We start from the raw sequence: 17,181 nt of genomic DNA, 5'->3' as shown, positions 1-17,181 counted from the left end.
AGGAGCACAAAAGCTGACGTTTCGGGCCTAGACCCTTCATCAGAGAGGCTCTCTGATGAAGGGTCTAGGCCCGAAACGTCAGCTTTTGTGCTCCTGAGATGCTGCTTGGCCTGCTGTGTTCATCCAGCCTCACATTTTATTATATTCCACTTGAGGACTGTTGCTTTTGATTCTATTCTTGACAATGTGAGATCTGTAACTGCTTTTTAAGATACAGGACCTTTATTCTCTTGGATGTTCTTTGCAGAGGACATTGTTTCTGTTGATTCAGACAATTTGTCCATTACGTTGTCTGGAGAATACTTAATCTCCTGAATTTGCTTCATTGAGGACCTCTTTCCTGCTGAAACAGCAGTTTTCTACATTAACATTGGATTACTTTAATCACTTGAATCCCCTTAATGAAAGGTATCTGCTCTGTTGAAAGTGATAGCTTCTTCCTTATAATATTCTGGATCTCTGAGCCAAGTAATTTCTTTTAGACAGTGTCGTGAATCTCTCAACATTGATCAACTGACCACTATGATGTCATATACAGCCCATTTTCAATTTGTGTGAGCAGATCTACATTGTCAATCTTCAGGTCAATCTCTGAAGAATGTAGACTCTGTACTTGAATATGTTGAGAGATTAATGTCCTTTAGGGAAGGAAGCCATCATCTTTACCTCATCTGGCCTACTTGTAACTCCAGAGGTACAGTGATGTGGTTGACTCTTAACTGTCTGGGCAATTAGGTGTGGGCAGTAAATGCTGGCCTAGCCAATGACATCCAAATGCTGAGAATGGAAAAAAAAACTTGTCATCTCAAAAACTTTGCTTATTTTCTACCAACCCTGTGTAGTTGAAGATTTCCATGCTGTTGAAAACATTCCATATTATTTAAGGAGCAAGAGGGAAACTAGGGCAAGGGTAGGTCCACTCAAGGACAAAGGAGAGAATTTATGCAAGGAGTTGGAGGAAATAGGTAAGGTCCTTAACAAATACTTTGCATTGGTATTCACAAAGAAGGACATGTTGGATGGTGAGTGTCAGAAGGGGTATGTTAATGTCCCAGGGCACGCTAATATCAAAAAGGAGGTATTGGGCATTTTAAAAAGCATTAACATAGACAAGTCCCTGGGATCTGATGGGATCTATCCTAGAATGCTCAGGGAGACAAGTGAGGAAATTGCTGGGGACTTGTACAAAATCTTTGTATCCCCTTTAGTTGAGGGAGAAGTCCCAAAGGACTGGAGAATGACCTGTGATAGGGTTAGGGTTATTGCCCTTTAAGAAGAGCAACGGGGATAATTTGGGAAATTACAAGCTAGTGAGCCTAATATCAGTGGTAAAGAAATTATTGGAGAAGATTCTAAGGGATAGGAGTCGCTCTAATTTTGAAAACTATGGATTTATTAGTGATAGGCAGCATGGTTTGTGCAGGGAAGGTTGCGTTTCAAACTTGATTGAGTTTTATTTTGAAGAATAATTTGATTTCTCTTCTTTGTAGTTGTTCTATCTCATTACATCTCTGCCAGAATAGCAATTTGACCTTCTGCTCTATAACTGTTCCCTGTCTCTACATATCTTTTGGAAGCTTTATTAAATTAATTGACGGGATGCGGAAATCACTGGCTAGGCCAGCATTCATTGCATGTCCCAAATTAGCTTTGAGGATGCAGTGGTAAGCTGTGTTCTTGAAATGCTGCATACATTGACAGTACTGTTAGAAAGAGAGTTCCAAGATACTGAAGGAACAGTGATATACTTCCACTCAGGATGGTCTGAGACTGGGAGTGGAACTTACACATGATATTTCTACGTATCTGTTGCCTTTACTCTTCTAGACAGTACAGGTTGTAGGTTTGGAAGATAGTATTGAATGAGCCTTGGTAGTCATTGTAGTGTTTTTCTTATGTATACTGTATGCCACCGTGTGTCAATGGTGCAGGGTGTTAACGTTCAAAGTGTTAGATGGGGTGCCAATCAAGCAGCTGCTTTGATGTTGATCTTATTGAGTGTTGTTGAAGCTGAGATTATCCTGGCAAGTAGAGACACCTGACTCGTGCCTTGTCAATGATGGCCATATTTTGAGGAGTCAGGAGTGAGTTACTTGCTGCAAAATTCCTAGTCTCTGGGGACTTGTAGCCATAGTGTTATATGACTGGTCCACTTCAGTTTCTGGCAACTAGTAAGGAAGTTACCAGAGAGTTACCCATGGAGTTGATAGTCAGTGTATCAGCTATGGAAATGCCATTTAAAAAGTCCAGTTGTTTGGACTCTGTCTTGTTGGAGATATTCATTACATGGCACTTCTGTGGTGCAAATATCACTTGTCACTTAACAGCCCAGTACTTAAGCCTGTGAAGTTTCCTTGGTCCAAAGAGCTGACACTGACTTTGTGAATCTGCTGATATTTCTGTAAGGCTTCTCAAATACGTCTTAAGGGTTTTATACCATACGATTAAATGGATTCTTTTGCTGTCCTTTGATCGTGTTGACTTTCTTTTCTTAGGACTCCTTTACAGTTTGTTTCTGATTCCTGTTTCTAGCACTATCTGATTTTTTTAAAATCCATGGTCAAACCTATTTTGAACAATAATTAATCTGACAGACTCTAACAATTTCAGCACAAGTTGTGACTCTTATGAATTCTAATTCTAAAGTCACATTTCTCAACCAAAATGTAGAGGTCATTTTAAAATGAAAATCTATGGATCCCCTGGATGATGAAATCTTTGATTAGATTTTCCTCTATCAAGAATAGTTCTAAATTAAAGTAACAGTCAAAAGCTTATAGAGCAACCTGAAAAGTATTTGTGCCTTCTTTGTTGCCATAGTGTGTAACATCAGATATAGTGCCAATTGAATACAGAATGTGTTAACTCATTCAGCTTATGATTTAGTGTCTCATTGGAAGCAACCATAGATCTTAATTACTGTTATCACCAAGATGTCAAATTCTATGTTCTGTTTGGCCCATCTCTCAAATTAATTGTTCCATGTGATGTTATTTCTACTCATCTGATTATTCATTCTCCATGTTTTACAGCCATTTACTTCTGCCATATAGCAACATTGTTTTTCTGTACTGCCGTATTGGAGGGTTTTTCTACCCTTTTACAGTTAAAATGGAGGATGTCCGCTTTCTGCAGCCGAAAACAATTCCCAACCACTTTGACAGCGCTACCAAACAAATGTGCCTGCCTGTGACTTTCAAAACTAACTGTATTTTCTTATTGGTTTTCCTGAGACAATTCACACACGACTTCGCTGCCAATAATCCCTATTACCATGTTGTTTTATAAAAGATTCTGATTCTCTTTAATAGCCTCACTGAATGAATCCTGCTCTCTGTAGTTTTAAAGCTGTATCCTGTTCTCATTGAGGTGGGAGGGGTGGATAGATGGGAGAGAAGATGGACAGGTTGTGTCAGGTCATGGAGGCAGGGTCGAGAGGGACTGTTGGTCATGGGATGAGGCCAGGGATGGGGAGACTTTGAAACTGATAAAATCCACGTTGAGACCATTAGAATGTAGGCTCCCAAGGTACAGTATGAAATGCTGTTCCTCCTGTTTGCAGGTAGCATCATTGTTACTCTGGAGGAGGCCCAGGATGGACATGTCACCCAGGGACTGGGAGGGGGAGTTAAAATGGTTGCAACCAGAAGGAGTTGTGATTTGTTGCGAACAGAGTGCAGGTGCTCTACAAAATGGTCTCCAAGCCTTTGCTTGGTCTCACCACTACAGAGGAGGCCACATTGGGAGCAACTCCTGCAACCTGTCCATCTTCTCTCTCACCTATTGGTCCCTCCTACCTCACTGACCAATCCCCACTACTCCCTACCTGCACTCACCTATCACCGTTCCACCTACCTTCCTCAGCCCCACCCATTCTATTTATTTGTGAGATCCCTTTCCCCTCCCCATTTCTGAAGAAGTGTCCGAACCCAAAACATCAACTTTCCTGCTCCTCTGATGTTGTCTGGTCTGCTGTGTTCCTCCAGTTCGGTACTGTGTTATCTCTGACTCCAGCATCTGCAGTTCTTACTATCTCTCCTGTTCTCATTATTAGTTTTGCTCAAAGAATCCTGCCTCCAACCTTAATAAGTTCTTCCTCCTTTATTATAACTTGAACTATAGATTTCCTGTTCAATTGTTCTCTTACTTTTTACTTCCATTAGACTTTCTCTGCTTAGGCTTTTAAATTGACCCCTTTATCACTTTCATTCTGGATATGTAATGCACCTCATTTTTAAATTACTCCTATGGCTTTTGATTTCCCTTGCTGTTGTTGTACCTCATTGTGCCTAGTCACTGTGGTAGTGATGGTCTCTCTGAGGATTTTGCTTGCTTCTTGCTTTCTCAGCTTGTAACTAGGTTGTGTTTTTCCCCAATTGATCAGAGATTTTAACTCTACTCATGCAACCTCCAATTTTTTGTTTGCTTTTTGGCTGAACCTCATTTGGGATTACACATACAGTTCACCAGCACTGAATGCAGTCTGTAATTACCAGGTGTAATTATTGTTCCAGCTCGCAGTTCCTTCTGCACTTCCTGGCAGTTCTGAAATCTGTCAATATTGACTGTAGTTTCTGTTTTGAGCCTTGCCACAAATCACTGTCCTGCAGGTCTGTCAATTGTTCTGTTCAGTAATTTGCTGGATGATTGTCCACCCAAGTTACGCTCTTAAAATTGTTCCTGAGAAAAATTCTTCTGGATTTGCTTGACTTCACACTGATATCTTACATGGTGTTGCTGCAGTTAAATCACATTATAATCTGTCCTGCTCATCAGCTGTTGTAAGATGAAAACTCACCACATTATCTGAAAAAAGTTGCTCAATCACCATGTGGCAGATCACAATGACTCTTCTTCCTCAGGCAGCTCAAGAAATTTGGCATGCCCATAAGGACCTTCACCAATTTCTACAAATGTGCCATTGAAAGCCTACTGTCCAGGTACATAATGGCAACTGCTCTGCCTAGGAGCATAAGAAACTACAGAAGGTGGTCTGGGCTGTGCACACCATCATGGAAGCCAGCCTTCCTTCCCTGGACTCCATTCGCATGGCTCATTGCCACAGAAAGGCTGCCAACATCATCAAAGACCCCTCACACCCCGGTAATGATTTCCTGCAACATCTTCTATCAGGCAGAAGGTACAGAAGCCTGAACACATGTACCAGCTGGTTCAGGAACAGCTTCTTTCCTGCCATTATTATATTGATGAATGGACTCTGGCCTCAAATAATGCTGATCTTCCTAATGTAGATCTTACCTAGCACATGCCCTGTGCAATGTAACCTGTATGCCTCTAAATCTTTTTGATCTGTGCGTCCTTGCTTACTATGATCTGTCTGTAAGCAGACTGTATTGCTCGTAAAGAAAGCTTTTGACTGTACTTCAGTACACATGACAATTAATCAATCTCTAAAGTTGGGATCTACAGATCCTGCTTCATCTAGTTTGGTAGAAGAAACCCATGAGATAGTCTAACAAGAAGAGGATTTTTCTTATGCAGGATGTAACTTACTACATAATAGCAATCGGGTATTGGTTATAAGTCAATACAGACATTGCTACATCAGGGAGATCCAGGTGGTATATCCGTCTCCTTTAAAATAGAGAACTGTTCTCCCTACCTGAATCTTATGACAACATTATATTCGATGAAACTTAATGCATTCCCCAGTGTTAACACTTTCAGAACCAAACACTTTACACAGTGCTCACAAACTTTGTGCTAAATAATGCTATTCACTATTCCACTTCTGAGATTTCCTGGTACCCACTTCAAACTTCATATGAAGTCAAATATATAAAATACTTTAATATTATTGCAATCACTACTACAGTTTTTAAATTGTAAAACTGTTTCAAAGTTAAAATTGCTGTAAACATTCAGTAACTTGGCACTGTTTATGAAAAGAACTTACATGTAGACATTCAATTGAAACCCTTCAATTGCAGCCTGACTTTTAGAGAAATATTATTATAAGGCTAATTGTAGTCTTAATTTTCTAATATTCATACACTTAATACTGAAGAGTATAGGTAGGCATCAGAATGAGGAGAAAAACATCTCTCCAAATTGATCAAGTTGAAGAGACTGTAAAATGACCTAAAGATCTCATATACATTAAGAACTTCTATAACTAATCAATTAAAATTTTAGTTTTTGAAAGATAATTTTATTTTGATGCAGGTGGATCTTTGCAACTATTGCGTAATCAATGGTGCAACTGCTCATCCTCACATCGAGCATGATGGAACTGTCTACAATATTGGCAATTGCTTTGGGAAAAGGTTTTCTTTTGCATATAATATTATCAAAATACCTCCGCTGCAGTCAGGTACATGTATATAAAGTTAAAATTATTCCAGCCATAGAGATGAATCAAAATCTTAGTGTGGGGAGGATTGATGAAATCAGTGTACACTAATGATTTTTCACTGCAGTCACTGCACTTTTATTTTTCAGCAGTGATATTTGATACTTGTTTCCAGCATTCAAAAGAATACCACTTCTTTTTAGACTGTTTATATAACTAGAACAACTAGTATAACTTATATAATTAGAATAGAAACCGAAATAACTGCAGATGCTGTGAATTAGGAACAAAAATAAAGTTGCTGGAAAAACTTGGCAGGTCTAGCAGCATCTATGAAGGAAAAAAACAAAGTTAATGTTATGGGTCCGGTGACCCTTACAATTAGTCCCTCAATAGACAAATGATCATACGCAATGTCCACATCCCATGAGAGAATTTTTAAAAATTGCTGCAAATAAAACAAAATAATTCATCAAAAAATTTTCATATAAAACTTTTTTTAAAATCAACCAGTTTAGATTTGCTATGAAACACCTTTGGAGTGGTTGGGACTTTAACTCAGGTCTTTTAGCCCTCAGGTCGGAACATTACCACTGCAGTAAAAGAGCCCTCAGAACATTTCATGTTAAATAATTTTTAATCGACTTGTTCAAAAATGTTATTACACACCTCTGCAGCAGGTGGTGGGAGTAGGACATGGATCTCCTCTGTCATGGGTAGGGACACTACCCACTACACCACAAAGCCCCTGAACTTTTTAAAAATCAAATAAGCATTGCACACTGACTGATATCACAATTTGCCAAAATTGCTGATTTCCAGCAGACCCAAATGTCCATGTTACAACCACACATTTCATGACCATCAAATCCTGGCATGTGATTGAAATCTGAACCTTTGATTCAGAGGCAGTGGCACTACCACTGTTCCACATAAGTCATAAAGCTTTTTTTTTCATATATTGTCCATTTACATTTTATTAATTCCCATTCCGAAACCCTGACACCTGCATTTGATGAGTGACTCTTTGCTGCAACTGCTGCCTCCAGCTGTAGATATGCATTCTTTTCAATGCTGGAAAGTCCATATTGTGCTTTTGAAAGTTATTGACTCTCTTCCTCAGTGACAGCTACAGTGTGACCAAAAAGGTAATTGTTGGCATTCAGTGTGACAATGCTTTGTTTTCAGGTCTTGATGTCAAGAAATCTGTCTCTTCTTCTTGCTTGCTCATTATGGGTTTAGAGATATGCTGGCTACTTCTCACTAATCATAAATGCACAGATCCAGTGAGGCTTATCCATCATAAGATTCTATTCCAATGAGCTTACTTTATTCACAGATCACAAGCTGGTTTGAAGATTTAGAGACGTGAGTTTAGTCCCCTAACACACTCAATTCCCTAACAATAGACTTCATCACCTTAGAGATGAGCCTGTCTGCTCACAAGCAAGTCATATTTGACCCTAAAATAATCTAATATTTCTGCATTATTAAACCTGCTAATTTTCACCACCAAATTATCATCCAACTCCTCTTCTGTTCAAATCCTCATTTATATCAAGTATGAGACTGAAGATATTTTATAAATAAAAGCTGTTGTGCTTTGTTTTACTAGTTTTTGAAATTAAAATAAATTTACTTGAAATTGTATATTATCTCACTGAAGTTGCCTGTTCATTTGATTGTAAATGATACAGCTCAAAAATTTACCAAAAAAAACTTCACACACTGAGACCAAGGAAGAACAGAATAGTTTTTAGCAAAGATGCAGATCCAGATTGGGGTCTGAATCCAAAATTTTGAAGGATTCTTTAACATTTGGAAAGAAATTGGGTGGTTTGACTTCTTCCTTTGATTATTGAAAACCTGTGTTTGTTTTACAATGTAGTGGATTGTATCAGCTGTTGTGGGAGAATTTTTCACAGCTATCTAAATGGGAGCAGAACTTTCAGAGCAAGTTGTTGGGTGTGGATAAGTGTGAACCTGCTGCACTGAGTTCTTAATACAAGTATTTTTTTTCAGCTTTAGAATAAAAAGCATCGACCAAGTAAATTTAATTGCAACAATGTGAAGTTAAACTAGGGTAGTGGATGTATGCACTCCATTTAGTGTCCTTTTCAGTTGTTATGTGAATGCATTTGTCTGTGGAATCAAACTGATAGAACACTAAGAAAACCTGTGTCTTAATATACATTACTAATACTTAGGTTGCAAAGCTGTTAGTGTTAATGCTTCACCACAGTACTTCTTAATAATTAATTGTAAAAGCTAAGAAAGTATTTGTTGAACCTGGCATTTTACAAATTACTGGAGCAGAACTTTGTAATTCTGTATTTCATGGCAGAATTCAATTTTTCATAAGATCAAAGATAACTGTACAAAAATTAGAGCTAGCTGTAAACAAACTTAAGATCATTGTAATTTGGATTTTGTAGGAAGAATTCCCTGAACCAATGTTGCACAGGATTCTAGAAGCTAGTTTCAGAACAGGATTTTTTCAATTCTGTCACCAGGTTATGTGAACCCAGAGCTAATATTAGAAATAGAGATTGACAGCTTTCATGTTTAATTGCGTGGTAATGGTGCATGTTTTTCTTTATTCTTTCATGGGAATTTAGCATCTCTGGGATTTGTTGCCTATCCCTAATGTCCCTTGAATTAGGTCATATGCTAGATTATTCCTGATGGCAGTGAAGAGTCAGTCACATTGCTGTGGATCTGGAGTTGCATGTAAATCAGACAGGATAAGGATGGCGGATTTCCTTTCCTAAGTGATATTAGTGAACCAATGATAGATTCACAGTTACTATTCCTAAGATTTGCTTTCAAGTCCAGATTTTATTAATTGAATTTAAATTATACTTGCTGCTCTTGGTAGGATTTGAACTTATTTGCCCAAAACTGTAACCTGGATTAACTAGTCTAGTGACATAACCATATTGTTAGCCACCTATCTACATTGGCCCTATTCATAACATTAATATTTATTATCAAAATGGAGTGTGATCCACAATGAGTTTCATGAGTCTTTTATAAACAATAGCCTATGAGAATGCTTAGATTATAGATTAAACTTTACATTGTTGATGATTCTTGAATGGCCCAATATTCAACTGCTTGTAATTACAGATAGGCAAGACCCATTGAGAAAAACGGAAGTGGTTGTCCAGTTTCCATGTAGTGACAGATTCAAACCATCCTATGTACACAGGTTTGTATTGCCTATTCTTGCCAGAGGACCAATCTTATTGACTACTCCTGATGCTTTTGGAAAATAAAAGTGCTAGCATAATATTTGTTATAAAATTTTAGTGAATTGAATAAAATCATTTCCCAACTTGAATTTTGAGACTATATTTTTATCAACAGATTTTTGCAGTGATTTTATTAAATAGAAATAGTTCGGAAAGATTTGAAACTTGAGGTAGAATTTTCCCAGCCCCTGAATAAGGTGGGAAATGATTAGTTGGGAAAATATGGAGAGAAATGAAAAATGAGATTCACAACATCAGGTGGGGAGGAAGGGGCTGTGGGTGAATGTCCGATTTTCCACTCCAGGTTTTAGTGGTGAGATGAGAATGCAACAATAAAGTGACTTTCAATGTCCTTTTATGTTAAAGGTATCATGTAAATACAAATTGTTTTTGAATTTATTGTTAGTTGTGACTTGAAATCATCTTTATCCAAACAGTTTTGGTCTGTGTGAAAACTACATTGTATTTGTGGAGCAACCAGTCAAAATTAACCTCTGGAAATTTCTCTCATCATGGAGCGTGCGAAGTACTACCTATATGGATTGTTTTGAATCAAATGATTCTATGGGAGTAAGTGACAGTTCATCATGCAAAAAAAATACGTTTGACTTCTGTAGGAATTTGATTACTTTTCTAGGTGAAATCAGTTAACAGACTTTAACATAAAGAATTGAAATGTACATTTAACATGAATTGTCATAAATGCAAGAATAATCCATATTATACTATGGCTTTATTTCAAATATTAGGCACAATCAAAGTGTGGAAGTACTGGTAATGCATCTGACATCAGTCTGTATCTGAAAGAAACAAACGAGGTTCCAAAGACAATATACTGGAACTCAAATTATAAAGGCAAAAAAAGTTCTGGAAACATCCAGATCTGTGAACATCTGTGCAGACAGAAACAAAGTTAATGTTTCAAATTGTGACCTTTCATCAGAACTGTTATGAACTGGCTGCAATTCTTTAAGGAATGTAATTTCTTCTAATCTTGCCCTTTTTCTATTAGTTTTATTTTTAAGTTAATCCTGTCCTCCACATCATTATGCCCACACAATGTTTATGACCTTCTGATAACATTGTCCTGACAGTACAGTTATTTTGTTTTTAAACAGAACCTAGAAGAATTACAGTTTGTCATTAAAGTTTGTGTTACAGACATGGTTCCATGTTGCAAACAAGAAGACTGGTGAATACCACAACATAAAATACAGAACTTCAGCATTTAATATTTTCCATCATATTAACACTTACGAAGATAGTGGCTTTATAATTGTTGATGTATGCTCCTGGAAAGGGTAGGTATCTAAATTCATTATCTGAAGTTACAGAAAAAAAATCAATATTTATCTTAATTTATGTTGAACTCCATCTTTCCAAATTTTTTTAATCAAAACTGTCAGTGTTGATTCTCGCGGGAGAGCATGGTCATTAGATAGGCTTCAGTTTCTCATTCCTGGCCGTGTTTTATGTGTGAACCCAGAAAATGAATGTTTGTTTGCAAGCTATCCAACTGTACCATTAATCACAATGATGCAGAACAGAATTAGGACAATTGCCAAATCCTGTCTGTTGTAGTCTTATCCAATAAATACCATTGCCATACTCTTTCCCCATAATCATGTAGCTTCTCCTATCAAAAAATTTCAGTGTCTCTTCTGACTCTGTTGTTGAATCTATGGATAGCACCCTTTCAGGCAGTGACAAAACAGATCACAAATAAAGAAATATATTGTCTTGGCATTTCCGGTCCTTTTGTCAATTACCTAAAATCTGTTCCATCTAAAGACCTTAACCTTCCTGCTAACACTTATTTTAAAATTTACTTTATTAAGCAAAATCAGGTTATGATTTTGAAATCTGGTAAAGAAAAATTGGTATTATATTTCCTGGCATCACAGCAAAAGAATGGTCTTTATTCCCCCCCTTGCCTTCTCCATCAACACACCACAAACAGTAAATCTTCACTTCTTTGCAATGATCTAGGCCATGGTTTCTCCAATGGTTCAGCCATTACAACTTCAACTTTTTTTTTAGCCTGAACTGTGAATTTAGTGAAGAGGCTCTTAATAACATATTCCTTAGGTTTGATGTCCAGGTCAATGGCAAAGTTTTGCCTTCTCCACCACTCCCTCACCTGACCCCAAATACAGCCTCCATGTTAAAGAGTCAACTTTTCACTCACTGTCTTTCCAGCACTAAAAACATCTGAATTTTGTTCTATGGAGAAATAATTCTCACCATACATACCATTGATTTTAATTACTACACCTTTTACCACCACATTTTCTCGCACTAGCATGCCTGTTAGTAATCTTAAATGGCCAAATGATTTGCAAGTGTACAGTACACCACTCATTATTATTAGATAAGTTCTAAACTGACATTATCTTAGCAACATTTTTTTAGACCTATCTCTATGAGCACTGCTGTAAAGAATAATATATCATTTCTGATGCAGGTTTGAGTTTATATATAATTACCTGTGGCTTGCAAATTTACGTGAAAACTGGGAAGAACTTAAACTGAATGCAAGGAAGGCTCCTCACCCAGAAGTTAGAAGATATGTTCTACCATTGGATATAAACAAAGTGAGTTTTAGTTCCTGGCAGGGGGGGGGGGGGGGGAGGGAAGCATTTTATCTTCTGAGTCTGAATCTATTACAAATCAATGTCTCATTTGACTGTAACATGCACAATTAAAATGAATTTGGTTAGGCTTTTAATGTCATATTGGTCAATGATCCAAAGCATTAATTCATTAAAAGAGCAAGAATTGGGCTAACTTGAGAAAACGACCTGCTGAAATGTTTAAATAAAAGAGAAAATTTGAGATGATGTACATCAGGCCCTTTTAACAGTTACACAGAAATGAAGATTAAGATGCTGGAAAAACATTCAAAACTAAAGTTTTTGTCCATCCCATATTTTTAAGTTGCTGAGACTTGGTGTATGTTTCCACCATTTTCTGTTTTCCTTAAAGCTATGAATAGAAGTAAACAATCTAACACTTAATATCGTAAGTTTAGACTGACTCCCATTAATATTCCTCTTTAAAAAAAACCAAGTTGAAAAACATTTGGTCAAATTATAATACTTCAGCAAGATAATTATTCTTGAAGTATATGTAAATGAAAGTTTATAGGTCACTCATTAGCTGGTATTGACCTATGTAAAACAGAAAAGTTTAAAATCTAATTTCAGTTTAAATGATTTTGGCCAGAGTGACAATTTAAGATCTAACAGTCAAATTAAATATCAAAAAGATAAGAAAGAGGGAAGTCAAACAAGGTTTCTTCCTTATGTGCTTTCGTAAAGTGAGCAATTGAAGGATATTAATTTCGAGACAAGCCAGGTGGATTGAAGAGCTTTATCCGATACTGAATTTTCTTATATTAATACCTGTCAATGGGTGGAGTCGCATGGAGCCATGTTCAGAGTCTTGTATATACGTGTGGGAAAGGCACGTCGTTTATCAGACCTTGGAATATTTCAATTTAAGGACCTCCAACATCTCACGCACAGACTAACACCATGATAGAAATATGTGCTTAGAATTGAAACTGCAAGGTAATGTGCTGGAAGCCTGAAACCTGAAGATGGAATGACTGTTAGGCAAACGTGGGATTTAACCTTTTCAGAGCTCCCTTTGCATTGCTGCTTGCCTTCCTCAGATCAAAGATCTCAGGCTATGTGTGAAGAGCGGGAAGAGAGTGCAGGACCTATTCCATCCAATGGTTGAAATATTTTGCACTCAAGACAGAATATGTGGCCAATTCCTTCCCAAGGAATACTGACTTCAGAATATTTGGGTATTGGCTGAGGAAAGAATGAGCTACCATTGTGAAAAGCGCCATATGTTGAATAGGTTACTGACACTCACCAACGAGGCTAAATGTGAAGCAGTTAGTTTCTGTGAAATAAATTTTACAATCAGTTACTCCTTAAAGGGATAAAAAAGATAAGGTGAGAGCGCAGAGATTTATAGAAGCTGTAGTTAAATACAGTACAGAAAAATGGTTTTGACATATAAAATATGCATTACATATATACTATATTCAGGCACTGTTCTACGTCACATGCAACTGAGCAATGTAGTGTCCGAATTTCAGTGATGGTCTGATGCCAATGATTGCCTCATTTAATCAAACAGAATGTTTCTGGAGTGGAAGTGCATAGATAAGATTACAAACCATAGCCACAACATTAAAAATACCAAAAGTAGACAATAGACAATAAGTGCTGGAGTAGGCCATTCGGCCCTTCGAGCCAGCACCACCATTCATTATGATCATGGCTGATCATCACAATCAGTATCCTGTTCCTGCCTTATCCCCATAACCCTTGATTCCACTATCTTTAAGAGCTCTATCCATCTCTTTCTTGAAAGCATCCAGAGAGTTGGCCTCCACTGCCTTTTGGGGTAGAGCATTCCATATATCCACCACTCTCTGGGTGAAGAAGTTTTACCTCAACTCTGTTCTAAATGGCCTACCCCTTATTTTTAAACTGTGTCCTCTGGTTCTGGACTCACCCATCAGCGGAAACATGCTTCCTGCCTCCACAGTGTCCAATCCCTTAATAACCTTATACGTCTCAATCAGATCCCCTCTTATCCTTCTAAACTCAAGTGTATACAAGCCCAGTCGCTCCAATCTTTCAACATATGATAGTCCCACCATTCTGGGAATTGACCTTGTGAACCTACGCTGCACTCCCTCAATAGCAAGAATGTCCTTCCTCAAATTGGGAGACCAAAACTGCACACAATACTCCAGGTGCGGTCTCACCAGGGCCCTGTACAGCTGCAGAAGGACCTCTTTGCTCCTGTACTCAATTCCTCTTGTGATGAAGGCCAGCATGCTATTAGCTTTCTTCACTACCTGCATGCTTGCTTTCATTGACTGACGTACAAGAACACCTAGATCTCGTTGTACTTCCCCTTTACCTAACTTGACTCCATTGAGATAGTAATCTGCCTTCCTGTTCTTGTCACCAAAGTGTATAACCACACATCTGCCATGCATGCGTCCACTCACCTAACCTGTCCAAGTCACCCTGTATTCTCATAACATCCTCCTTACATTTCACACTGCCACCCAACTTTGTGTCATCAGCAAATTTGCTAATATTACTTCTAATGCCTTCGTCTATATCATTAATATATATCGTAAACAGCTGCGGTCCCAGCACCGAACCTTGTGGTACCCCACTGGTCACTGCCTGCCATTCCGAAAGGGACCCGTTTATCACTGCTCTTTGCTTCCTGTCAACCAGCCAATTTTCAATCCAACTCCGTATTTTGCCCCCAATACCATGTGCCCTAATTTTGTCCACCAATCTCCTATGCGAGACTTTATCAAAGGCTTTCTGAAAGTCCAGGTACACTACATCCACTGACTCTCCCTTATCCATCTTCATAGATACATCCTCAAAAAATTCCAGAAGATTAGTCAAGCACGATTTCCCCTTCGTAAATCCATGCTGACTCTGACCTATTCTGTTACTGCTATCCAAATGAGTCGTAATTTCATCTTTTATAATTAACTCCAGCATCTTTCCCACCACTGGGAAGTATCTACTGTTATATATGATTCCCCATTTGAGCAGTACTTTCTAAATGATCCTTTGTGCCTTAACAGCTACATTAATAAATCAAAAGTAATCAGTCACATTTTTAAAGTGACTCATTTCCACCTGCTAGAAATTACAAATATTCAAGCTCAAGAACCTGTTTGCTACAAACAAAAGCAACAGATTAAACCTTGTGCTAATTTAAAAAATTAACCAGGTACTGAGGGTATCTCTGGTTTCCCACTACTATCTCCGAGGCAATGTCTTAGACAATCAGAGGTGACTTGTCAACTAATTCATACCTTTTCTCCTACAGTATAACTTGCGGTGATTGTTTGAAATTTGGCATTTTTGTGTTTGGCCTGATTAGTACGTGTTGAGTTTTGGCAATGTTACCATATTTTCACCAAAATTCAAGTGCTTCTACCTTCATGATGTTAGTGCCTTTTTGTTTCCCTTATGATGTGTATGTTTAGTTGTAGAATATCCTTTGTGATCTGAAAAAAAGTGATCCTAATTCACATGACATAGTTTCAAGGCGATCATCTATAGTCATATATTCAGAATGATTTAGTTCCCCAGATATATACCATTATGGTTACATTATACTGTTTACTTCATTTTGACAGAAACGTAGTCACTGCTTGTCCTTGAGGAAGTGGAGTCACCCACCTCATTCCTGGCCCTAACACTGGATCAACTGGCTCTTATACAAAGGGACCCTCAGATTTATTTTATTAGTATGTCTTTGGATTACAAACTATTTACTAGGTTCGGATTTCACTAGTGAGGTCCTTGTACATCTTTGCAAAGGCCAACATGCCACCACTCATTCAGTCAATATAATCAGTGCTTTTTCTACTAGAGTGTTACCTCTAGTTCCAACAACATTTCTCTTGGAGCTTTAGACCCATAAACATCATCAAGAAACCTTAATGCAGAATTCCTGCCTTCACAATTAACAGCATATCAGATGGTGCATTTCTTACAATACCTTGTTTATTGTGTCTTATTCAGGTTGAACATGGCAAAAATTTAGTGTCTCTCAACACCACAACAGCCACTGCTACAGTTCGGCAAGATGGAACAATTTGGCTGGAACCAGAAGTGCTCTTTTCTGGACCTCGACAAGGTGATGTGCACTTTTTAAAAAAAAATTCTGCAAATAAATTCTTACAACAAGTCACTTTGCGACACTACTTAAAATTTGCATTAAAATATTTTCTACATTACAGCATTTGAATTTCCTCAAATTAACTATCAGAACTTCAGTGGAAAGGACTACACATATGCTTATGGACTGGGATTGAACCATTTTATTCCAGACAAGGTAAAAACTAGTGGGTGTGGCAGGAATTTGATCCACTAGGCTAAAATTAATTTGCTTCCACTGATACCCTATCTTCCCATCATGCAGATATACAAGTTGAACATGAAAACCAAGGAGCACTGGTTATGGCAGGAACCTGATACATATCCATCAGAACCAATCTTTGTTCCACGTCCGGATGCAATGGATGAGGATGATGGTATAAAATAAATATTAGATCAAGCAACAGCATGTGAAATAGGAGTCAGGGACAAGCTGTGCTGGTTTTGGGATGTGGTTGGGGGAAGGGAAATTTTGAAGCCTGTGAATTCCACATTGATACCATTGGGCTGCAGGGTTCCCAAGCAGAATATGAGTTGCTGTTCCTGCAACCTTTGGGTGGCATCATTGTGGCACTGCAGGAGGCTCAGGATGGACATGTCGTCTAAGGAGTGGGAGTGGGAGTTGAAATGGTTCGTGACAGAGGTGTAGTTGTTTTTTGTGAACCAAGTGTAGGTGTTCCGCAAAGCGGTCCCCAAACCTCCGCTTGGTTTCCCTGATGTAGAGGAGGCCACAATTGGTACAGTGGATACAGTATACCACATAAGACAGATGTTCACCCGCACATCTGCTAACGTGGGAAGTCTTCTTGGGGCCTGGGATGTGGGTGAGGGGGCAGGTGTAACACTTCCTGCAGCTTGGTGTGGTGGGGCCGGAGGGGAGTGTGGA

General features: G+C 38.2%; 1 protein-coding gene across 3 annotated transcripts in view; it reads left to right on the top strand.

Annotated features, from left to right (window-relative positions):
- rpe65c (retinoid isomerohydrolase RPE65 c) overlaps nucleotides 1-17,181 on the top strand; it is a 38,075-nt gene that overhangs the window by 19,688 nt on the left and 1,206 nt on the right. For 2 of the 3 annotated variants that reach the window (XM_059647880.1, XM_059647882.1), the window contains 8 exons: nucleotides 6,187-6,334; nucleotides 9,443-9,524; nucleotides 10,005-10,137; nucleotides 10,717-10,868; nucleotides 12,032-12,161; nucleotides 16,161-16,275; nucleotides 16,379-16,473; nucleotides 16,561-16,672. In XM_059647880.1, the coding sequence (XP_059503863.1) occupies nucleotides 6,187-6,334; nucleotides 9,443-9,524; nucleotides 10,005-10,137; nucleotides 10,717-10,868; nucleotides 12,032-12,161; nucleotides 16,161-16,275; nucleotides 16,379-16,473; nucleotides 16,561-16,672 (967 nt within the window). The remainder of the gene's footprint in view (nucleotides 1-6,186; nucleotides 6,335-9,442; nucleotides 9,525-10,004; nucleotides 10,138-10,716; nucleotides 10,869-12,031; nucleotides 12,162-16,160; nucleotides 16,276-16,378; nucleotides 16,474-16,560; nucleotides 16,673-17,181) is intronic. The other variant, XM_059647881.1, reaches the window with a different exon arrangement.

The sequence above is a fragment of the Stegostoma tigrinum genome, chromosome 8 (genome assembly GCF_030684315.1).
Source record: "Stegostoma tigrinum isolate sSteTig4 chromosome 8, sSteTig4.hap1, whole genome shotgun sequence".
NCBI lineage: Eukaryota > Metazoa > Chordata > Chondrichthyes > Orectolobiformes > Stegostomatidae > Stegostoma > Stegostoma tigrinum.
The sequence above is the reverse complement of the archived record's forward strand: the minus strand, read 5'-3'. Positions and strand labels throughout refer to the sequence as shown.